The 24,067-nt window shown below is 56.1% G+C and overlaps 1 protein-coding gene across 2 annotated transcripts in view; it reads right to left on the minus strand.

Annotated features, from left to right (window-relative positions):
- The window catches only part of DSCAML1 (DS cell adhesion molecule like 1), a 341,147-nt gene that overhangs the window by 37,701 nt on the left and 279,379 nt on the right, over positions 1-24,067 (minus strand). For both annotated transcript variants that reach the window (XM_002708369.5, XM_089313095.1), the window contains 5 exons: positions 13,042-13,241; positions 12,524-12,620; positions 11,963-12,091; positions 3,296-3,463; positions 2,612-2,682 (listed from right to left, as the gene is read on the minus strand). In XM_002708369.5, coding sequence (XP_002708415.3) covers positions 2,612-2,682; positions 3,296-3,463; positions 11,963-12,091; positions 12,524-12,620; positions 13,042-13,241 — 665 coding nt within the window. The remainder of the gene's footprint in view (positions 1-2,611; positions 2,683-3,295; positions 3,464-11,962; positions 12,092-12,523; positions 12,621-13,041; positions 13,242-24,067) is intronic.

Consider the following 24,067-nt stretch of genomic DNA (forward strand, 5'->3'; position numbering starts at 1 on the left):
TTTAACACAGGGGCCTGCCCGCCTATCAATTGAGACAGAGAACACACTCCAGTGCCTATAAAAACAGCTTGTATCAGGGTTTTCAAATGAAGTTAATTTAAAAGCCCACCTTTTATTGTACTAAAAAAGAGTGAGATCAAAAACAATTAAGTTGGTACAACAGCCCCACTTTCTGTTTTAAACACAATGAATGTTTCAAATGGATTGCATTTTTAAGCTCGCTGTTAACTCAATAAAATGGAGTTTTTAATTTAACATAATCATTTTGAACACACTAGATAGGTGTGTGTGGTTAATTGACTTGGGTTTTTGTTACTGCCTGAATAACGTTTCTCTCTGCATCAGGCAGTCCAGCAAGCTAGAATGTAAATGTGCACATTTCTGCATTTGGATCTTGGATGCACACACGTGTATGCTTGTGCACACTCACGCACGTGCAGACATCTCAGAGAGAGACAGAAATGTATCTCAAGGAACCTGGCATCCCCTTTGGAGTGACAGACACTCTCCCATTACAGCTACACATGTCCATGCCGACGCTCATTTTGGTGTAAACACCGTGACCCTACACACACGCCTTCTTACCTAGAGCTCTCTAACTTGATACAGGAGTGCACAGGAAATAGAGCTAAAAGATCAGTTAATTCCAATGTAAGAATTTTTTGAAATCTATGCATATAAGGGATCTTTGAAAAGTTCATGAAAAATGTATATTATGAAAAAAAGTATGGATGGATTGCAAATTTTTTTTTGCTCCAAAATGGACATACCTTTCAGTTTCATTTTCCCATGAACTCTGATGTTACTTGTACAACCGCACTGTGACCACAGGGGACAGACCTAGGCTTCCAGGCCAGCCTGGACACGTCCCTACAGATGTTCAGGTATTTACACAAATCTTGGCAGGGCCTCCTTCCTTCCCTCCTCTCTTTCTTTTCTCTTCCCCTCTGTCTCTCTCTTTCTCCTCCCAATGGCACACTCAGGATTTAAATCAATCTTAACAACATTTCTCTGAAGCATTAAGAAATCAATAGAGCTGATTGCAAATTTATGTCGTAAAGCAGGGACGATTCATCTTGCGGAAAGAGTCTTAAAATGAAGTGACTTATCTTTCCAGTGAATCTTTATTTTTCATTAATCTGTTTCTCAGTGTTGAAAAAAAAATCCCTGGAGAAGTCAGTCCCCAAATTTATTGACCGGCTGGTTCATTCTGAAGTTCTAACTTTCTAATCAATTTTATTTTTCATTATGAGACTTTGGAGAAATAAATCTGATTCTAAATTTTTATCGACCTCAGGGTCAGAGCTTTGTAGCCAAATATCTCCAAATTTTATGTATTCAGTCCTTGCCCTTGCCTCCCACATCCTGTTTCCTGCGAAACGGGTCCAGAGCCAGGGCACGGACAGGAAGACAAGATGTGGGGACTGGACTCAGGGCTTCAGCCCCAGGCTCTGCGGAAGAGCCCAGATCTGGAGGGGACCCAGGGATCCAGGTGTTTTCTAGGTGGGTTGGCCCCTCTGGAAGGACCAGCAGCCCAGTCCCTCCCTGCTTTCCTGTGGTCACTTCTCCAGGGAAGGGAGCAAGCAGGCTCCTGTGTTGCTGTGTGCCTGTGTGTGTGTGTGTGTGTATGCAGAGTGTCTTAGGGAAAATATCACCAGGCCTTCTGAGTCTCACTCACTCTCAAGTCTCCCTTCCCAGAGAGCCCAGGACACCACCTTGGATGCCTGATCCCTGTCGAGATGGGAATGTCCCACGAGGAACATGGAGGGGCCTGAAGGAAGAGCTCCACTCCAGAGCTCCAAACAGCGGGCTGTGGTGGGAAGACCAGGCTGTGGCTCTAGACTGTGTGTGGGGAAGCCCCACCGTGTGTCCGCTGGAGTGACCGTGGGCAGGTGTCCACAGATCTCCGCGCCCAGGGCCTCCTCTGCAGGGTGGGGAGGAAGAGACTCTGGCCACCGTGCAAGAGGGTCACATGAGCTGGTGTAAGAGAGAGCACGTGGAGACTAGAGCAGGTGGTCAGCACTCTCGTGCCCATGGAGGGACAGGGCCTGGCACCCCTTGAGCTGCTCAAGGTTATTCTGCTGCTACCCTCCCAGCTGTGCATCTCCTAGCAGAGTTCCTTAAGTGGCAGATGCTTCAGCCTCCCCTCCCTCTGTTGACTCCGGCCCTTGGAAGCGGCTCGTCTACAGCTCCCCCACACTCCCACCGAGGGGTAGGAGGGCAGTTATTTTCATCCTGGTGCTACTGAGTCAGAACTTTGCGCAGAATCCGACACGATTTCTGTCTTATCACAACACTCAACGTTTGATGACGCGCCAGTGTGGGGGAAGAGCCGTCTTCCCTTGTTGGCACCACAAGTTCTCCATCCCACCCCGGGTCCACCCTTGGCCAGAGAGCCCAGGTGTGGAGGAGGGTGGGGATGGATGCCCTTTACCCTGCCTTCCTTCCATCCTTCAAATCTCACTGAGTTTAGTGAAACCAACCAGCCAACCAGGCACAGGCAGGAGATGAAACTAGAGACCAGCAAGCCTGCTGGGGGCTTCATCACCGGATTGGGTGGTGGGGAAGGGGCAGAAGGCATTTCATGGGAGGTGCCCTCCATCTCACTCACCTTCCAGGTCACTTGGATGCTCTGTGAGGTCACTGGCTGCAGGGTGACATCCATGGGAGGCCCATCAGGAGCTGGGGGCACACAAGGAGCAGCTGTGAGCCAGGTTCTGGGAGGGGAGAGGCCCTGTGTTCTCAGCTCTGTGCTCCCCAGCTGGAGGAGCGTGGGTAGGAAGAGAAGGCTCACACCCAAGGGGCAGAGAAGCTGTGTCGGATTTCCCCAAGCTGATAACTGATATGCAATATTGGTTATGTTAGTTTCACTACATGCTCATTTGTAAGACTGTACATACACATACTTGTCCGCATTGCTTCATGTTTCACCACAACAAATAAAATACAGCAAGCGAAATCCTGCTTAAGCTTTCGGGAAAACTCCATGGCGAGGGTCACAGAGAAGGATCCAGGGGCTAGCAGTCCACCCTTTGCAGATCTGTCTTTTGCAGGCAGGCTGAGGCCTGGGCAGAAGGGCAGAACCATGGACAGCTCCCCAGGCCCAGCATTAGGGTCCCATTTGGAACAGGATCAAACAGGACACCTGCCACCGGCCCAAAGGTGACACAAACACCGTGGGATCCCTCCTCAGCTCTAACTGCAAGCCTCCCTGCTAAAGGACAGGGCTGGTGGGGGTCCCGGAAGTCCCTGGTCCCTGAGGCCACAGACAGGGGTGGCAGGGTGAGCTGCTTACCGGCCTCCTCAGTGCTGATGGTGAGCTCCTTGCTCGGCTCACTGCGGCCGATCTTGTTGAAGGAGTACATGCGGATGCTGTACACGGATGCCGGGTGCAAGTCCACGATGTTGGCCTGGTTGATGGTGGGGGAGATGTTGCGGGTGGACTGCTTGAAGTCCCAGGAATCTGGAGAGAAAACGTCCATGCAGAGCAGAGCCACAAACTCCAGGACCCCTCCCTAGCCTCACACACTACCCAGCTCACATAGACGCTGGTGAGGGGGGTGGTGGTTCTTAACCACTTCATGGGGTGCTCAGTGGGTCCATCCCATGAGGTGCAGCTGGGGAGAAGCCTGATCCTCCTCTAGGGCTAGCCAGCTTGTGAGTGTGACCCTCAGATGGAGGTTGGGTGGGATGTTCCCAAGGTCCCTGCCAAGGTCACTGCTTGCTGACTATGGAGGAGGGTCTGCCTGGCCAGTGCCCTCTTCCCAGGTCTCTCAACATGTCAGTGACCCACACAGCAGTCCCTGTGCAAGTCTTCTCCCCTTCCTCTTGTTCTGTCTGTATTCCTTTCCTTGGCTCTCGGGGGTGGTGGTCTTGAATGCTGCATGTCATGGTTATGTGGGACAGACCCGTGCTGGAGTCTCCAGCCCCAACCCCATCCTCTTTCCTTCACTAGCAGGACAAGCAAAGGTCTCTGAGTCTTTGGGATTGGAGGCCAACAGAGGGATGGACCTAGTCCTGATTTGTCTGGGGAACTGACTGTTCACTCCAGGGCCAATGTGTAGCAGAACAGCAGAATTTTGAAAATACCAGACAAATGCCACTGGGAGATGCTGTGACAGAAGACCCACTACATCCCCAGAGGAATTCAGCCCTTCATTCAATGCATGTTCGTTGTGCTTCTACCAGAGGGTCCCAGGAACAAACAGGAAGGGGTGCAGTTACAGTAATACCTCAGCTAGGACCCTCCAAACCCAGAATGTTTACTTATTTGAGGGGTGGAGAGGTCAGAGAGAGAGAGAGAGAGAGAGAGAGAGAGAAAATGCATAAGAGAGCATTCCAACTGCTGGCTCAGTCTCCTGGACAGGGGTTGAAGCCCAGAGCAGAGAACTCAATCCAGGTCTCCCCCATGGTTATCAGGAATCCAATTACTTGAGACACCATTACTGCCTCCAAGGGTCTGCATTAGCAGGAGACGGGTCAGGAGGTAGAGCTGGGAACGGAACCTGGACGCTCTGATGAGGGCCGTGGGTGTCTTATCCCCCAGGCTAAACGTCTACTTCTCAAACCCAGAATCCTTAACTGGATGAGGTTTTCTCCCCCCCCCCCTTGGCACTTTGAAAACTAAAAAAGGCAAATCTTAAGGAAACAAGCTGATAGCAGGGCTTAAAAATGTTCCCAGGGCATATCTGGATGCTACTATTCGTTCTAATTTTCTCTGCTTTTTAATCCAAAGTAGAGTATCCTGACTACTTCTCAATAGGAAAGATTAAATTATACTCACTACAGTTTAATTCTTAACTCAGAAAAGAATACTTGCACATTCTAGATAGATTTTTAAAGTCCGTTTTTTGAAGCTAATGCCTGATAAATCAGGAGAATCCCGTGCCCCCAGATTCTGGTTAGTTGAGGTCTTAATGCTTTTCCAGAATCCGGCTCTGAGCTGAGCAGGCTCAGCATCTGCGAAGGGCACTGGCCCAACTCTCCATCTGCAGTTTTGCATTTAATTCTTTGGTTTCCTGAGCCAAAGGAACAAAATGGCAGGCTTTTGATGCTCTCTCTCTCACACACATACACACATTATTTTCCCCTTGTCTTTGAAAACACCTCAACCACAAGGAAAATCACCCCATGGCTGCAGGTGAAGCCAGAATTGTGAATGCGCAGGCTCCTGCCTGCTGTGAGCACCTCTTTGGTTCAGGATAGAACAGGCTTGCAACGTGGAAGCAGGTGCTCGCTTCTCTCTGCGGCATCCTGGGAGCCAGTGCCAGCACACAAATCACATTTCAGTTGTCTGTGTTTATACGAGCGGGAGAGGGATCACAAGTCAGTGCATTCATTTTTGATGAGTGCAGGCGGAGGGAGGAGCTCAGGGGTGTGCGTGGACACAGAAGGGCTGGGGAGAGGAGACGAGGAGACCTGGACATGCATCAGGCACCTTGATGTGTCCAGCATAGTGCTGGACACTTTGAACATCTGCCACTTCCTCTTGTGACAGCAGGGCTGTGTCCCCATGGCTTGGGGACCTCCAATTTCTCACTTGGCCTCCCAGGTATGTTCCAGACTGGGACTGCTTCCTTCAACTGTGTACACTGCCCCCACCACCCCAGCTTTCCCCTCATCACTTGGGCCAGTTTTCCTGTGTCGTGGCAGGTGCATGCCGCTGTGCCCTGTCACTAATGGCTGGGGTTCCTCTAGGACCATCCCAGCCTCTCATTCTCTCCCTCCATGCACCTTTCCCGCCCATGCTGTCTACCACGGGTCCTTTAAAAAGTTCATGGAAAAGTGGGATTGAAGGACATTATTTTGGTTCACTTTTTTTTTTTAATTCGATGTGTATTTCCTATTACATGCATTTTCCATGAACTTCTGGAACATCCCTATATTTCCTTCTGTGCACAAACAGCTCTCAGATCAGCACCCAGCCTGGGCCTCTCCTTGAACTCTAGACCCTTACACATTACTTTTTTTTTTTTTTTTTTTTTTTTTTTGACAGGCAGAGTGGACAGTGAGAGAGAGAGACAGAGAGAGAAAGGTCTTCCTTTGCCGTTGGATCACCCTCCAATGGCCGCCGCTGCAGCCGGCGCACCGCGCTGATCCGATGGCAGGAGCCAGGATCCAGGTGCTTTTCCTGGTCTCCCATGGGGTGCAGGGCCCAAGCACCTGGGCCATCCTCCACTGCACTCCCTGGCCATAGCAGAGAGCTGGCCTGGAAGAGGGGCAACCGGGACAGAATCCGGCGCCCCAACCGGGACTAGAACCCGGTGTGCCGGCGCCGCAAGGTGGAGGATTAGCCTATTGAGCCACGGCGCCGGCTTCACATTACTTTTTTTTTTGGTGTCTCTCTCCTGTTTCAAAGGCACCTCAAACTCATCCTGTCTAAGGCAGGACTCTCCGCCCTACAGCTGCCAACCTACCTCCTTCCTGGTTCTGTCTCATAACGGCGCCCTCCTGTGTGCCAGGGGCTCAGATGCTATTCCGGATTCTCCCATCTCCAGCCCTCCCTCGGGTCTTTTGCACCCCAGGCAGCTCCTGAGCATCCTCCCATCTCTCCACCTCCATCCCTGTCTGAGGCCAAGCCACTGCCACCTCTCACCTGGACCAGAGAAACGACTCCCTCACCCGCCTCCCAGTAAGCGCCTTGTCCATGCTCCTCGCTCCCCTCCTTCTTTGCAGAGCAGCCATCATTCTTTCTTTCTTATTTATTTATTAATATTATTTTGAGCCGGAGAGAGAGGAGAGTTCCCACCTGCTGGGTCACTCCTGAAATGTCAGCAACAGCTAGGGCTGGGCCAGGTGGAAGCTGGGCACTGGGAACTCAATTCTGCTCTCCCACGTGGGTGACAGGAGCCCAGCTACTCGAACAATCATTGCTACCTCCAGAGTCCGCAGTGGCAGGAACTGGAGTCAGGAGCGGAGCTGGGCGCTGATACGGCACACAGGCATTCCAAGTGGTGTCTTAACCTGTGCCCAAGCGCCTGCCCAAACATCACGCATTCTACAGATAGGGCTGAGCCCCTCCCTCTCACAGGCCAAGCACTCCAGCTAGGTGCTGGGAGTAGTCTCCCCCAGCCCCTTGCACAAAAGTTCTTTGGTAGTTCTTCCTTGCTCTTAGCATAAAGGCAAATTTAAAAAAAAAAATCTTTTTAAAAGATTTATTTGAAAGGCAGAGTTGGAGAGAGGGAGAGAGGGAGAGAGGGAGAGAGGGAGAGAGGGAGAGAGAGAGAATCTTCCATCCATTGGTTCACTCCCTAAATGGCCACAATGGCCAGGGCTGGGCCAGGCTGAAGCCAGGAGTCAGAAGCTTCACTGGGAACACCCATGTGGGTGGTAGGGAGGGGCCCAAGCACTTGAGCCATTAGCAGGGAGCTAATTAATTAACAAGGAGCAGACCTGGAGCAGCCGGGACTTGAACTGGCACCCATGTGGGAGTCTGGCACTGCAGACAGTGGCTTAACTCCCTGCACCACAGTGCCGGCCCCAAGGCAAAAATTTCTTAACACGACCCAGGCCCTGCAACATCTGGCTCACGCTCACCTTTCAAGCCCTGTCTGAGGCCACTCTTCTCCTCTGAACTTCTGCAGCTTTTGGAGCTCCTGTCCATACCTCCTGTGCAGTCCTCACTGCCTCAGGAGACGCTGAGTCCCCTGAAGGCAGGAGCTGCTCCTCCACTGCGCATGTGTGGGGCACTCACAGGCTGTCCTCGGTTTGAAATCAGAGCCACTCCATGTCCGTCGGTTCGGACTTGGAGTTCCTCTGCATTTTGGAGTCACAATCAATACCCTTTGCCTCTGCCTTCCTTGCCTCACTCAGCTGCCAATCACAAGAAGGTGGGGGGTGGGGGGAGGGGCCCAGAGAGCAGCCCCTCCTTTTCTGCTTTTGTCAGTCGTTTGCAGGTGGATTTGACCTTGTGTTCCCAAATCATCTTTGATGTTGGCACAAAACAGCTCTCTGCTCGCAACCCTTCCAGGCTAATGCATCAGAGTGGAGCCTGGAGGTCTCTGGTTGATTTTTCCCACTCGATCACTGCCATCTCCCTGACCCTGAACACAGCTGAAATCAGCGGCTCCCGTTTTCTTCCCTTTCCTTCCTGCTCTCCCAGAGTCCTGGGCTGACTTTGGCGAATATTGTCTCTTTTAATATTCCCTTTCATATGAGCCTGGCTTACCCAGATTAACATATTTCATTAAGGGCTCTCTCTCTCTTTCTTCATCAAAGGGCTTACGATGCAAAATATTCTTCTTAAAAAATAAGAAAGCAGCTGGGGAGACGTCGGTGCCTTCCGCTCTGCGGGCTGCTTGCTGGGAGGGGCCGGGAGGCTTTGGTTTCAGGACAGGCATGCACAGCGGAGGGGCGCAGCTTGGAGGAAAGCCACATCTGGGGCGCGCAGCCGCCTGCGCTCTGCAGTGTGGATTTCCTCCTGGCATGGCGGCTCGGTGCCCCTCATGGCCGACCCGCCGCAGCCCAGAGAGGAGGATCCCTGCATCACACAGGCAGCTCTCGACATCCCAACACCAGTCCCTCTCACGGGACGACAAACCCATCGCGGCACCCCTGCCCCCACCCCAGCTCCTGCCCCCCGGGTTCGCACCAGGAGGCCGCCTTCTGGGCTTGGAGGACTGTCCTCAAGGAGCCCACTCCTGCTCCCTGCTTGGCAAAGAGGGGCGAAATGTGGTGTCTGCATTTTTAAATCTGCACAGCACCATCTGATAGATTTGTGTGGACGGTGCTATTTATCATTCAGCATTCATGTATTATTACTCTGCTGCCTGGGGCCAGGAGAAGTCAGCATGAGTGGGATGGCTTAGAAAGGGCAGACTTGGTAATTTCCCTTGGAAAATTAGCAGGATGAGCAACACGGCGGAAAGCAGGCAAAGGCGCATGGGGGCGGGGGGGTGTATGTGTGTGTGCAAGAAAGGAGGTGGGAGCAGATGGTCAGCAGCCAGGCTGGGCAGGGGCTGGGGGCTGGAGGGAGATGGGGCCGGGGAGCAGAGGCACAGACGGGGACCCATGGAAGATTCCCGCGGGCCAGGCGCCGTGCCAGGCCCTGCCATCCATGTCATCCTAATCCTTATAACCGCCCTGAGACAGAAGTGCCGTCGTCTCCATTTTATAGGTAGAGAGAGGCCAAGTACTTGTTAAAGGTCCCCTGGCTCTGGCACTTGGTCCACCCAAGTCTCCTGCTTGGAGAGTGGCTGTGGCCCCACTGGGGCACAGGTGCAGGAAGACGGACCTGGACGCGCCACACCCGTGCGCGCACACGCACGCCTCCGCCTTCCTTCGAGTCTGCCTTCTGTTCCCTTGGACACCTCTCCAGTTGTCACGTAGTGCAGCTTGTGGTGACAGGCTAGTGCTCTGGCGCAGCTCTGAAAGTGTGTGCGTGCGCGCGCCTGTGCCTTCTCACTCTGACTGCAGCGTGGGCTCCAGGGCCAACATTCTATCTCCTGCTTCTTTCCCTTTCCCTACCTCATGGCTGGGGCCCGATTCTGCGAGAGAAATACTGGCACCAGTGCACAGGGCTGACTGACAGACACATGTATTTCAGCCTGTGCGCGTCTCCCGGGACTCTGAGCGGCCACGTGAGCTGTTCGAGTTAGAATGGGGCCAGGGACTTGATCCGCAGCCCCGTGCTGGATGTTCTCTCTCTAATTCTGAGAGCAACCCCGAGAGGCACGCACTGCCGCTCCCACCTCCCAGGCGGGGCGGCTACACTGTGCTCCCAGGCTCCACCTGCCTCCAATGACAGTGCCTGAAGCTCTCTTGGGGCCCCTGTTCCTAAATGCAGGAGGTGACAGAGGCGCTCTGGATCCTGCAAAGCCCTTGTGGAGGGGAGTCTGCGGTGGAGTTTCCATCGCTGCTCCCTCCACGCTGCCACCCATCCTGGCTTTCCTGGCTCTGAGGCAACATGGCAGGTCCTCCTTCTGCAGGGACAGGACGTGGACAGGCTCTGAGGGCAGCCTCTCCCTGCCCGCCTCTGCTTGCGCACAGCTTTCCAGATGTGTGAGGTTCTCAGCGCCGTCCTGCAGGGCAGTGCCCCAGAAAAGGCTGCCACACATTAGGCAGTGGTCAGTGCAGGGAGCGGGCCATGGGGTAGCAGGAGGCAGTTACGGGGCGTGGAGGGAGAGGGTCACTAGGGACGGCCTAGGAATCCACGACTCACCCCAGATGTGGGCCCAGAGAGAGTGCAGCAGGCATTGCTGTGCGGACGGTGGCCTCGGCCAGCCCTTGCTGACTGCTCCAGGCAGCCTGCGCCCAGCCCCGGGAGCCCTAAGATGGGAGACGGTCACACCCAGCCATGGTCCCCTCTCTGTGCCCTGCGACTCCTCTCCTCTCCCCACTGCAGCAGCCTCCTCGCTCGTGTCCAGGGCACCAGCCCCTCCTGCTCATGTCCATTCTTCTGTGATGGCGCTGTGTCGCCTAGCCCTGACTCAGGAGCTCAGGCACTGCCAGTGGCTCTTCATGGCCTCCCCCAGCGCAGTGGTCGCTCAGCCCCGAGGCCTCCCTCCTCACCTCGCCCGTGAATCACATGTGCGACCCCTGTGCACGACCAGGGGTCTCTCCTGGGAGTGTCCTGTGTCCCTGCTCAGCCTCTGCTCTTTCCTTGCCCTGGGCTCTTGGCCTGGTGCCTTTCAGTCTTCAAGACCCAGCTTGTGCCGCGCGGGACCAGAGCCGTGCCTGCGCTGACGACCTCTCCTTGCGCTCGGGCCGACTGCCAACAGACTGTAAGCTCCTGCGCGCAAAGCTCCTCTTTGTAGGCCGCTGTAGCAAAGATGACTGAAGCAGGGGCGCTCACGACACCAGGTGAGACACCCATGCCCCACAGCCAGAGTCCCAGCCCTGGCTCCTGATTCCAGCTTCCTGCTAATGCAGACCCTGGGAGGCAGCAGGTGATGGCTTGAGTACTTGGGAGGCCTGGACTGAGCTCCTGGCTCCAGGCCTTGGGCTGGTCCAGCCCTGGCAGCTGTGGGCATCTGGTGAATGACCCAGCAGATGGAAGACTTCTGTCTTTGCATCTTTCAAAAAATGTTTTGAAATCCCCCAATCCCCTAAGTCACAGGTAAACTGTACTATGAGGTGGAAACAGTCCAGTTATGGTGTCTGGGAGCTCCTTAGGCCACTGCTGTGCTCTGAGAAAGTTGTTCTCTCATGAGGCTTGGAGACACAGCCTCAGCGGGGCCCAGCTGCTCTATGGCCTGGCTGGCCACGTGGACACCATCGCTATCCACTGCTGACACAGTGGCCAAATCAATGGAGCCCCATCTTGGACTTGAACTTCCAGAACCATGAGCTAAAACAAACCTCTCTTTCCTTCATAAGTAGCCTGTCATAGGCATTATATTGTAGTAACGACAAGTCCACTGATTCCACATTGAACCCCAAAGGCACAACAGGATCTTGACTAAGTAGATTCTCCCTGTCCTCTCTGAGGCCCCCTCCTTGCCATCCCCACCACCTGATCGTGGGACCCACCATGGGTCCCCTAGACGCTGGGTGCCCCACAGCGGTGGGCAGCTTCTCATGTGCAGCTAGGACCTGAGAGCAGGGCTCTGGGAAGAGTCCTAGGAAAAGGAAGCTGAGAGCCATGATCTTCCAGGACTCCCCACCTCACAGAGCCCCAGTCGCCCTCACCTTCCCAAACCAGTTCACCTGCTCTGTCCCCAGAAGCAGCCAGACCCTGGACGCAGTGCCTTTAAATAGCTTGGAGTTAGACCACCCTTGAGGACGTCATCCCAGGGACAATGCTGGACAGGAGGGGCTGACACCCCTCCCCATCAGTGGGGGTCCCTCGGGCTGTACCATGGAACCCTAACCTGATAGGCCCCTCCCTTTGGAAACCAGAGGTGCTGGTGTCTGCCTTAGAGGGGTGCTGCTCCAGGGACTGTCCCATCAGAAGGGCACGGGCAGGGGACATGGGGTGAGGCTCTTGGTGGCCATGCCCTCACCCTCCCGCCCTGGCACCCACCTGATTTGTTCTTGTACTCAATGTCGAAGCCCGTGATGATGCTGTTCCCGTCGAACCGCTGGGTCCAGCGCAGGTTCATGCTCCGGGCCTTCACCTCCCGGATCTCCAGTTCAGGGGGGTCAGGGGGCTCTGGGGTTTGGCCGGAGAGGGGTAGAAGTGAGACTGGCAGCAGGGAGCTTGCTGTCACCCGTGGTCTAACCCAGAACCCTGGAACCCTAGATTCCTGGCTTGCTGCCTTCTCTCGCGTGGTCTGGAAGAGGGCAGCTCTCCGCACAGGGATTCCTCCAAGTTCGTGGCCTGTGTTTCCCCATGCAGAGCCTCTCCCCTCCCCCTCCCCTTCCCATTCTAGATCAGGCAGCAATGGACTCTGTAGGGACATAGTCATGGCAGAACACTGCTGTGTGAAGGGTGCCTGGGAAGGGCCAGCGTCCCTGCTCAGCACCCAGAGGGAGGCCTTCTGCTGCCATCCACACAGGGGTGGGAGTGAGGCCCCTACTCGTGGAGGGGGAGGTAGCTTCAGGCCGCTGGCCCCAGGAAAGCGGGGGGAGGTGGGGCGAGTACCTTGCACAGTGAGCTGGATCAAGCCCCGGTCCTCCCCGTACGAGTTGATGGCGTGGCAGCTGAAGAACACAGAGTCCCCACGGTCAGCTGGCTTGAGCTGGGAGAGGCCAGCAGGGGTGGAGAGGGGGAGATGGGGAGAGGCTTTTAGAGCTGGTCAGCAGAGGGGGCCACTCGCGGGGCATCCTCAAGCCGGCGCATTGGGGGAGGGGGACCCCGAGGGGCTCTGTCCAGGGCTTTTCTTCCCAGAGCATCCCCAGGATGGAAGGAGAGAGGCATCCAGGAGGGACGGAGGGGCCCAGAGCTTCCAGAAAGGAAGCAGGGGTCATGGTACCCCACAGGTGTGATGGCTGCGGGGCTGTCACAGTGAGGCTGGGAGTCCTGAATGCAGAACGGATGTAGGCAGAAAAGGGAGTGCAGGGAGGGGCTCCCAGGCTCCCCACGTCCTCCTTGTCCCAGTGGTGGGCTCCCCACCCTCCCTGATGATGGGTCGGGGTCCCCGGACGGGAGTGGGCGCTCACCTTCAGCGTGGACACCACCTCGTCGCCGTTGTCCCTGGTGGCGATGGTGTAGCGCAGGACGCGGTCAGGGTCAATGACCGTGTCCCCCTTCTCCCAGCGGATGATGATGGGCCGCTCACCCCGCGCCGTGCAGTTCAGCTCCTTCGCCTGGCCCTTGATGGCAATGGTGGTGTTGGGGTGGGAGGTGATCATGGCCGGGACTGGGGAAGAGGAGGTGCAGCAGGCAGTGAGCATGGGAGGCCATGGGTGTGGCCAGAAACCCACCCCTGGTCCCTAGAGACACTCTATTGAGGGTGGGAGCAAAGTGTCCAGAGCCCCCATGGTCTGTCTCCTCTCTCTCTCTCCCCATCCGTGATGTCCTGGCCATGTCGGCCCCGTTTCTGAACATCCTTATACATGTAAACACACAGAGAATTGTACATGAGACCAGCTATGTTCAATACCTACATGGCGATGCAAACATTAAACAGTCAAGAGCACGCTTTCCAGGTGTCCTATCATGTATCGATACATGTTCCTCTTTAGTCCTCTTTTTAAAAAAGATTTATTTTTATTTGAAAGGCAGCGCACACACACACACACACACACACACTCAAATCTTTTAGCCATTGGCCCACTCCCCAAATGGGTGCAACACCCAGGACTGGGCCTTGCTGAAGCCAGGAGCACAGAGCCTTGGTCTCCTACGTGGGTGGTAGGGGCACAAGTACTTGGGCCATCATCTGTTGCCTTCCTGGGCACATTAACAGGGATCCAGATCAGAAGTGGAGGAGCCAGGACTCGAACCAGTGCCCACATGGTTTGCCAGGCTTGCAGGAGGCCGCTTGATCCATTGCGCCACAACCCCAGCCCCTGCTTCATCACTCTGTACAGAGTCAGATCTGGCGGTGGGGCTTTTAATTACCGTCTGCCTTACTGTGATCTTGTGATAGTGATGCGCATGAATGACATTTTGAGATGTCGACAGCAAATGCGACGTGATGTGAAAGTACCCGTGGATTTCTACGGGTGACGGTCGCAGGAACAGCACGGCTGTGTTTGTTGCTTGTGTTCCAAATGGAAGGGAATACTAAATTTCAGTTACATGTCAGTGAGAGAACGGTGAGCTTTTATCCCCATCCAAATTCATGGACTCCCCCTCTCCCTGAGTCAGATCCACGGGCCTCCTGGGGTCCCTGCACCCTGGTGACGAGCCCTGCTCCAAAGCCTGGGCTCCTGTGGTGCGTTCACAGCTGCAGCTGGTTTATTGCCTCCTGAACCTTCAGACCAAACACGGTGGAAACCCTGGATGGCTCCACCCCAAGTAAAACCTCCCAGCAGCCCCCATCCTGCCGTGAGCCTGAGAAAAATCCCCATGGACCCATCATCAGGAGAGACCGCCCGTGCCCGGAAGAAGCCTGTCAGTCACCGGGCCTGACGCTAGAGAATGCGAGGGGCAGCGGGGAAGATGGCCGGGGCCAGCTGTGAAACTCCGTCCCTTTCCTCCTGCATCCCGCGTGACAGAGACCTGGGGCACTTAAGAATCAGGAGGCAGCAGGCTGGGGCCATCGTGAGGCTGGGCTTGCGGGATACACCTGGCGCTGAGACAGGGTCCTTGTCTCCTGGAGGGAAGGGAAGGCAGGCCCCCCAGGGGCTTAGGAGAAAGGACCTCCAGCTGAGCGGTAGCTGGCAAAGCGCAGCCCAGGGCTCCAGCGAGTGCTCATGGAGCTGGCGGGGGGGTGGGGTGGGGGGTGGGGGGCAGGCTTTGCGCTGGGTTCTGCTGCTGACGGTGGGTAGGACCGAGGTGGCTTTGACCTCGAGGACTTTCACTCCAGTGGGGAGCAGGGACAACAAGACCAGAGCACTGTGCTGGGAGAACCGCATGGCGCTGACCTGGAGGGCTTCAGCCTGGGTGAGGGAGCGAGGGCACCGTGGCAGTGGAACCTCGTGGGAAAGCCAGCTGCAGTGCAGGCCCCGGAAAGGTGAATGTGGGGAGCCCTCTCAGTCCCTGTCTTTCCCTCTCCACTTTTCCGGGAAAACTTAGCGCTCTGTGGCTCCTGTCCCAGCCGTCCCTGAGTATGCAAATCGGGTAGGGCCTGCACTGGGTTCTGAGGGCAGAGCCCAACTCACCCTGGCCCCATCCCTGGCCGGCTTGGGCAACGCTGCAGGAAGGGGTTCTGTCCTCTCCCCAAAACCCAGGTCCCCACCCGTCCCATCCCCAGCACCCTTTTCTGCTCCAGTTCGTCAGCTGACCCTCCTCCTTGTCCCTGGCCCGTGTCCTCAGAATCTCGCTCTTGCTCCATTTGAAAGATCTGCTCACAGCAAACTTCCCAGGGACAGCTGATTTTTCTGGACAAATCAAACCTTCAGAGCAAGGAAGGAAACCAGGGAGCTGTAATGGAGCCACCTGAGACACCAGTGAGTGGCTAAGGGGGCGTTAGGAACAGGCATTGGGGGCGAGCGGTTGAAGGGAGGTCTCTGGCTCCCCGAAGACACACCGCAGAGCCAGCCACCTCCAGCCGCCTCGTCTGCCGCCTGCTCCTGCAGGCGCTGGTGCCGAGGCCAGCCCTGGTCCCAGGCCCCTGCACCGGCAACCCTAGCAGGCTCCCCAGCCCCAGCTCATCAAATAATGGAGCAGATAAATTTTATAATGCATGGCATTACACCAGGATATACAATAAAATGCGAAAGACAAATAACGAGGTGCAAGTTATAATGAAGAAAAAGCCTGCAGTCAGAGACATCCGAGTATGAATTATTGACTAAGGTTTTACACTCTCAAGGATGTGCTGAGGAATATTTTTCCATCAAAGATTTGCATAATTCACTCGGATAAACCTGGGTGGAATACAGAGTGAGCTTTTACATCAACAAGTCGGGCCCGGCACTGCGGAGGCCTCCATTTTCCCCCCGGAAGATGGAAATGTTGGCTGTGGGGCAGAGGCAGTGGGCGGCGGCTGCTCTCCCCACAAGGAGAGACCAGAGCACTGGGGCCGGCGTCCCCAGGGGCTCAGGCCTGAGGCCTCCCTGGGGAGGAGTCCTAGTCCTCAGGAACTGGGGGAGCATTCTGCAAGAGGGGGGTGTGTGTGGTGGGGGGAGGGCCAAGCCTCAGCAAGGCGGAGCCTGATGAAGGCAGGGACAGGAAGAGCCTGTCTTTGGCAGGAGGGCCCGAGGGGCCACACCCAGCTGACGGGCCCAGGGTCTTGAAGCCTGCGTGGGAATTGCACAGGGCCCCCCTGGTGGGATGCAGCCCAGTGCCAGGAGCCACTCGTCCCTTAGGCTGTGTGCTTTTGAGCAGTGCACAACCTGTGTGCCTGTCTTGCCAATCAGAACAGATATGGGCAGCCAGAGATCCCTGACCCCTCAATCCTGCATAACAGCCACACCCTTCCACCTACCGGCTGAGTTTTAAATTATTTTTTGATTTATTTGTGGGGGAGGGGGAGAGAGAGAGGGGCTGGGGGGAGGAAGTGCACACACATGAGAGATCACTTCCATCTGCTGCTTCACTCCCAAATGCCCATAATGGTCCAGGCTGGGCCAGGCCAAAGCTGGGGGCCAGGAACTCCATCTAGGTCTCCCATGTGGGTGGCAGGAACTCAGTTACTGAGCTATGACCACTGCCTCCCAGAGTCTTCACTGGCAGGAAACTGGAGTGAGGAGCTGGAGCTGGAGCTGCATATGAAACCCAGATCTTCCAACACGGGATGCAGGGTCACCCAGGGTCACCCCTGCCTCAGCTGGCTGCTTTTCCTGGCCTGAGCCCCACACAGCACAGCACAGCCCCAGGCTCAGGGCTAGCTCCGGAGAGCAGCAGGGAGGCAGGAAAGGCTTGGGTGTTTGGCTTGGCTTCTGCTTCTGTGTAATTCAGCGCGTTATTCAGGTCTCTGAGACCAGGGTGCGGTTTAGGACAAAACAAGTTCACAGAGGTATGACGCCTGCCACACAGCGGCTGCCCAGGACGCCTGGGTTCTAGTCCTGTCCCCAACACGCTTACACCCCTCTCCTGTCCCCAGGAAAGCATCGGATGAATAAATGTACATAAAGTTCCTGCCGGAAGCTGTTACTGCCCGGCTCTTCCATGGGATCATGGAGTCCTGGAGCCCTGGAGCCCGGGGGAGACATGCACAGTTGAATACGCAGCCCCTCACACGTGTGGCCGTTGGGCACCTGGCACACGGCCGGTCCAAACAGAGCTGAGCTGTCACTATGAAGTGCATTCTGGATTTCAGAACTGTGATAAGAAAAACATGTAAATGATCTCACTGAAGGGCCGATGCTGTGGCATAGTAGATTAAGTCTCTGCCTGTGGTACTGGCATCCCATATGGGCACTGGTTCGAGTCCAGGATGCTCCACTACAGATCCAGCTTCCTGCTAATGGCCTGGGAAATCAGTGGAAGATGGCCCAAGTGCTTGGGCTCCTGCACCCACGTGGGAGAGCCAGAAGAAGCTCCTAGCTTCAGATTGACCCAGCGTTGGCTGTTGCAGCCATTTGAGTGAATCTGTGGATGGAAGACCTCTCTCTGTCTCTCTGTCTGTAACTCTGCCTCTCAAATAAATAAATAAATCTTTAAAAAAATGATCTCATTGACTTCTGTGGTGTTTACATGCTACTACTTCAGATATGCTGAGTGAAGCAGTGGAAATCTCACCTGTTTGTCTTTTCACTGCTTTGAACATGGAACAGCTGGAAGATTTAAAATTACATGTATGTTTCTGCTTAGCAGCACCGGCATGAGTCACACAGGAGAATGCTCCCTTTCACAAATGGGGAAACTGAGGCAGCACAGGGCCGTGATTTGCCCAAGGTCACACTGCTAAGTAAGCAGTAATGCTGTTAAAAGACAGCCGACGGGAGAGGCCAGGCTTCACACAGAGAAGTGTACAAGGAACGGTGGGCAGTGAGGCGACAGTGGGAGACTGAGCCCTCAGCTGAGAGGCAGAGACAGAGAAAGAAGATGCTCTTATCTGCAGGTTCACTCCCCCGATACCCACAATGGCCACGACTGAAGCCCGGGGCTGGGAGCTCAACCTGGTTCTCTCGTGTGGGTAGCGGGAGGAACCCTGTTACTCGAGCCATCAGTTATTGCTCAGGGTCTGCATTAGCAGGAAGCTGGAGTCAGGAGCCAGAGCTGGGACTTGAACCCAGGTACTTCGACGTGGGCTGTGGGCTAGCTAAGCGGTAGCTTAAGCACTTCCTCCAGTTTTCAGGCTGCTCACACAACCCTATGTCTTGTATGGCACTCTGCTAGATGGAGGACACTGATAAGCAGGGATATGGCCAGGACGAGGGGCAGACATCAGTTACTCCAGAAACTGGGAGTCCCTGGCCTGTGGGCAGGTGCAGTGCAACGCTGAGCCCCTCTCTGGGTTAGAGGCGATGTTCTAGTGGTTTGTGCTGTTAGGAAAAGGGCTGCAATGGGAGACAGCACACTGCCTGCACTACTACAAGCAGGAGCACCCCAGAGAGGGTCAACCAGACCCAGATCCAGGCCCTATGAAGTCTTACGGCCGACATCAGAGCAGAGAACTCTGCAGCGTGCCCCTCGCCAAGGCTCCGTCCCCTGCCTGCCAGAACCACAATGCCCTCTTGTGCCTACAACATGGGCCTCGGACCTCCCAGCCACTCCACAGCTGGGCTTACCGAGGCAGCGCCTACTAAGGGGAGCGCCAGGGCAGCAGGTGCCCTCCCCACCTGCTCTCCCTGCCTCCACCTCTCTGTTGCTTCCATGTGGACGACAGGGTCTCCTTGCTTGGCTGAATTGCAGTGACAAGCACCATGACCTCCCGGATGGGGAAAGCCTGTGGCCCAGAGAGCAGACCCCACGAGTTCCCTAGGGAGGGGCACACTTGTACAGTCACCTGCGGGAGCCTGGGTCCTGACCTACAGCCACACATACACATAGAAGCAATGTCATACACACAGTCACTCACACAGCCCAGGCTCTGACATCCACACACAACCGATGCGATGACCAGTGGCATGCCAATGCCCTGACAGGGTTGCTCAGGCATGTCTGGCCACACGGCCACGGTGGGGAGGGCACACTCTCTCCACACACACACACCTGTACAAGTCGCTGGTGTTGAGAGCTGGCTGCGTGCTGGCAGCAATCTGAGCACCTTGCACGAATGAACTCACACGAAGTAGGTGCTGTGATCAGTCCCCAGCCTCCAAGCACATGGCCCTGAGGTTTCTGGACCAAGCGCCATGGCCTCCCACGTGCCCACAATGTGCTTGATGGAGCAGGCAGTAAGCTGGGTGTGTTTGCCTCTTGGTTCAATGCTCAGTGGGTCCTCTCTACAGCAGCCATGGTACATCTTATTCTCCCCACTTTCCAGGTAAGGAAACCAAGGCTTCCAGAGGGCAATTCTTTCTCCTCCAAGAGAGGCGGGCTGCCTTGTGCCATCTGTCTGTCACCTTACACACAGTCTCTGGCTTTGGGAAATGGGATCTGGCTGTCACCAAAAAGCTGTGGGCTCTCTGTAGTGAGGCAGTCTCAGCAGGTGGCTCCCGGGGTGGGCAGGTGGGTGGCAGGGACTGCAGCTGTAGGGGTGCTGGCAGGAGAGCCAGGGAGGGAAAGGGCATGGCCTGCAGACGCCTGAGCCCTGTGTGACAAGTGCCAGTGACAGCGCACTGCACAGAACACTAGGAGGCCCTAATGATTTACAGCCCCTTTTTACCCTGTGAACAGCCATGGGAATCGAGTTCCTCTCTGCAAAAGCCTGCACGGGGAAGGCTGGGCACAGGCTTGTGAGTGGGCTGCCCCCCAGTGCATAGCTCCTTCCAATGCAGCCCATTTGGGTGGCGTGGGGGCTTCTCTCCGGGGCCTTGCACAGTCCTGGGGTGCAGCAGACCGTTTCATTCAAACTGTATGGTACCTGGCACTGTAGGGGGCCACAACAGGACAAAGCCTGGGAGAGCACCAAGAGACTTCCTGGTGACTTCAGGGCGCTTCCCTGGCACGTGAGCCACACGTAGACGCACTGCCTGGGACATTGCCTGCTGGCCCATGTCCTGTGTCCGACTGCAGAGGTGCCTCTGTGCCAGGAAAGAAGGAGGCTCTCCTAGGATGTGCTGTTGTAGTGCAGTAGGTCAAGCCACCGTATGCAATGCCAGCACCCCATATGAGCACTGGTTCGAGTCCCAGCTGCTCCTTTTCTGCACCAGCTCCCTGCCAATGTGCCTGGGAAAGAAGATGGCCCAGAATTTGGGCCGCTGCCATTCATGTGGGAGACCTGGATGGAGTTCTAGGCTCCTGACTTTGGCCTGGATCAGCCCTGGCTGTTGCGGCCACTGGGAGCGAGCCAGCGGATGGAAGATCTTTCTCTCTCTCTCTCCCTTTCTCTCTGTAATTCTGCCTTTCCAATAAATAAATAAATGTTTAAAAGAAGGAGACTCCTAAAGCATCAGGAGCCTTTGTTGCCTCCTCCAGGGCCTGGGCACAGCCCGCCCTGGGCCTCAACCAGACTCTGTCCAGGGCAGGGAGGAGCCACGGAGGGCCCCTGGGGCTCAGGCTGCACCGAAATCTCCGATTTCCTCCTCCTGGGTTCGATGGGGCCTTTATTGGCAGATGCTACCGAGAGGAGAGAGGCCGGGGCTGGAGTGTGATCACCCCTCCCCTGGCTCCAGGGTCCTCCCAGGGCAACAAGCCGAGGGGAGAGGAAATCAATTTCAGAAACAAGACAGTTGTCAGAATCCGATGTAACCGGTTCCCGTCTGTGAAATTACTCGCAGGCCGGCTCCTGTCACCCCCGAGGTCCTGCCTGGACCAGCTGCTATTTACATTTTAATTTGATGTGAGAGGCTGATAGATTTTTAAACCACGGCAAGACAGCTCTGCCGCCTGCTCAGCCCCAGCGTCCCCCTAGGCTGGGAGGTGGAGTGTGAGGGTCCCCGGACCCTGCCGGGGGAACTGCAGACTGCACCAACTGGGCCCTCAGCTTCCTCCTGCCTCTGGGGTCCCTTCTCCTAGGTGTAGGGGGACTGGCGGGGAGGGGGGTGCTCCTTGCAGTTTACAAAGCTCTGGTGCATTCTTTGTAGCCGGTGTCAATCGTATTCAGGAGCTGACTTAGGGTCCGTTACCCCCTCCATTACCAGTGAGGCTGCAGAGTCCCAGAGAGGTTACCTGCTTTGTCTGAGGTCACACAGCTGGTGACTGGCAGCAAGGAAACCAAGCCCCATGTCCCCCTGACAATTCACCACCACCCTGCCTTGCGGAGGCCCTGCCTGGCTCCTTTCTCCCCTCGAATGAACTCTAGGGGCAATGCGGAAGCAGGCTGAGAGGTGGAGTGGGGCAGGGCAGGGTGGGGAGGGAGCGCGATGGGGATGGAGGCCCGGCAGGGGCAGGCTGATCGGGGGGGGGGGGGGGGGTGTGTGTGTGTCAGGCTGTCTCTGTCTCCCTCCCTCTCTTCTTCCCCGTGATTGGAGCTCAGCTGGTGTTTGTGACAAGTTCCCAACTCACCAGGGAGGGAAGATTCCGTTCTGAATACCCAAAGGAGAGGAGCAGTGCATGTGGGAAGAATGTGGAAGAAACAGGAAGCAAATGTCCTTGGCTGCTGGGAGGGGCCGGGTAAGCCGAAATCCACAGGAAAGAGTGGCAATCAGTCCCTGCCGTGGGCAGGGGAGTGAGGCTCACTAGTGCCAGGTGTGCACTGCCTCGTGGAATCCTCACAACAGCCCTGGTTCCCGCTGTGCAGGCGGACAGGAACCCCTGGGTTAGAGAAGTAAACCGGCCAAGGGCACATAGCCAGCAAGTGGCTGAGCCGGACTCCCACCAAGGGTGTCCGTGGTCTCACCCACGGCGTGACACCAGGCAGAGAAGGACGGCAGACGGTGGAGCAGGTGCTGGGAACCGGAGTGGCAGGAGCTGAGCTCTGAGCAAGAGGAAGGCAGGGTAATTTGGGGGGCTCGGGGCCTGGGCTTGGCTGCCTTCGCAGCTGGGGACTGAGGAGGGCTCAGGCCTGGCTCTGTCGCACAATCACCTGGGAAGCTTTTGAAAAATATCATTGCACAGACCCTGTTCCCAGAGGCCCTGATTTAATGGGTCAGCACCCTGATTTTTTTTTTTGACAGGCAGAGTGGACAGTGAGAGAGACAGAGAGAAAGGTCTTCCTTTTTGCCGTTGGTTCACCCTCCAATGGCCGCCGCGGCCGGCGCGCTGCGGCCAGCGCACCGCGCTGATCCAAAGGCAGGAGCCAGGTGCTTCTCCTGGTCTCCCATGGGGTGCAGGTCCCAAGCACTTGGGCCATCCTCCACTGCACTCCCGGGGCACAGCAGAGAGCTGGCCTGGAAGAGGGGCAACCGGGACAGAATCCGGCGCCCCGACCAGGACTAGAACCCGGTGTGCCGGCGCCGCTAGGCGGAGGATTAGCCTATTGAGCCGCGGTGCCAGCCAGCACCCTGATTTAATGCAGGCCAGGACTCTGATCGCTTAAGGACCACCTCCACCTCCAGATGAGGCTTACACGTAGCCCATGGTGGCAGATGGCCCCTCGTCCCCCCTGCATCCTTCCTCTGCCTCAGGCAGGAAGACCCCAAAGCCAACAGGATTGAAAGAAGGGCAACAAGGTCAAGACCGTGAGGTTCTTCACCTGCCCAAGGAAGGGGCTTTGCTTTTCAAGGAAGTCCTTATGGAGGTCTAATTGGATCTCTCCAGCAACCTCAGAGCTTTAGGCTGGATGGGGTGCACTGGGCATGCTCAATGCCTTTCTGGATGTGCCCCTCTTTATCCTCTGGGAGGGGCTTTTCCAAGGGACAGCAGGTGCGCTGAAGCTCCTTGAGAATCCTGAAGACCCACCTTGTCAGTGGAGAGGGGGCCCTTGGCTCAGAGCCCTCACCCACTCTTGTTGGGGAAGGATTACACGCAGCGAGGGGGGGAGGGGGGACCCTCCTTCCCCCCAGTGCAGCCCCCTCCCCTTCCCTGCAAAGGCTTGTGTTTCTGTTCCTTGTTAACAAGCTCCTGACAAGAACAGGAGCCCTGTTTGGCAGTGTGAGATAAGCTGCCACAAAGGGGCATTGTTGGCACGTGGGGTGGCCAGCCTGGGCGGGTGGCAGCAGCTCCAGGCTTCCCCGGGGAAAGGCGGAGGAAGTGGGGGGGGGTGCCTTCTGGCGCCGGCTTTGTTTTCCCCTTCTTAAAGAGCCAGGGCCGTGGCGTTGTTAATTTGATTGCACCCACTTCGGCTTCTTGTCTCCCCTGATTAGCCAAGCTCCACCTGAAGCATGAGATTAATTCAAATTGCATGGAAGCAATCAGCTTCGCTCTGAGAGCCAGTGGGGAGGTGCCTGTGCAGCTGGGGGCCTGTGGGACCCTGGCTGTCCACTGCCAAGTACACAGGGTGCAGAACATGTATGGACAGTTGTGTGTGAAGGCGGTTGGGGTGGGTCCTCGGGGGCGTGCACCGCACACCTGTTTCTGCCGCATGGCAGCCCAGGGAGACCTTCAGACTTGCCAGGCCTCAGTTTGCCCAGCTGTGAAATGGGGATGAGGCAGTTCTTCTCTTGGCTGTGTGCCAAGGGGTGCACGCTCAGGAGGGGAGTGTTTTTGAATGACGGTGGGGGCTGGTCCTGCCCCTGCCCCCCAGCCTCTGGTCCTCTACTTCCCTGAGAATCCTGGCAGAGCGACAGCAACAATAACAGCTCGCAGATATCGAGCGCTTGTTATGTGCACACACTGTGGCTAATGCTTTACATGAACGAGCTCATTAAATCTGCCCTTCCCCGCCCCCACCAAATGCCCTAGTATGTGGGAGCATCTTCATTCCTGTTTCAGGGATGAGGGGAAGAACCCTTTCAGAAACAGAAGGAGATGGTGCCATTTTTCTTTGACCCTCTAGAAAGAACTTCCGGGTCATGGCTGTGACTACGCTAGATCTAGGGTTGGCAAACATTTTCTGTGAAGGGCCAGATGGTGGAGATTTTAGACTTTGTGGAAGCCGCTGCAGCTTGAGAGCTGCCACAGAGAGAACAGGCGCGGCTGGGGTCCTGTCACACAGGGCCCGCTGCCTGCACTTGGCCCGAAGCCCGGTCTGCTGGCCCCTGCCCT

Source organism: Oryctolagus cuniculus, chromosome 1 (genome assembly GCF_051225735.1).
Source record: "Oryctolagus cuniculus isolate XC-2025 breed Fujian yellow rabbit chromosome 1, ASM5122573v1, whole genome shotgun sequence".
In the NCBI taxonomy this organism is placed as follows: Eukaryota; Metazoa; Chordata; class Mammalia; order Lagomorpha; family Leporidae; genus Oryctolagus; species Oryctolagus cuniculus.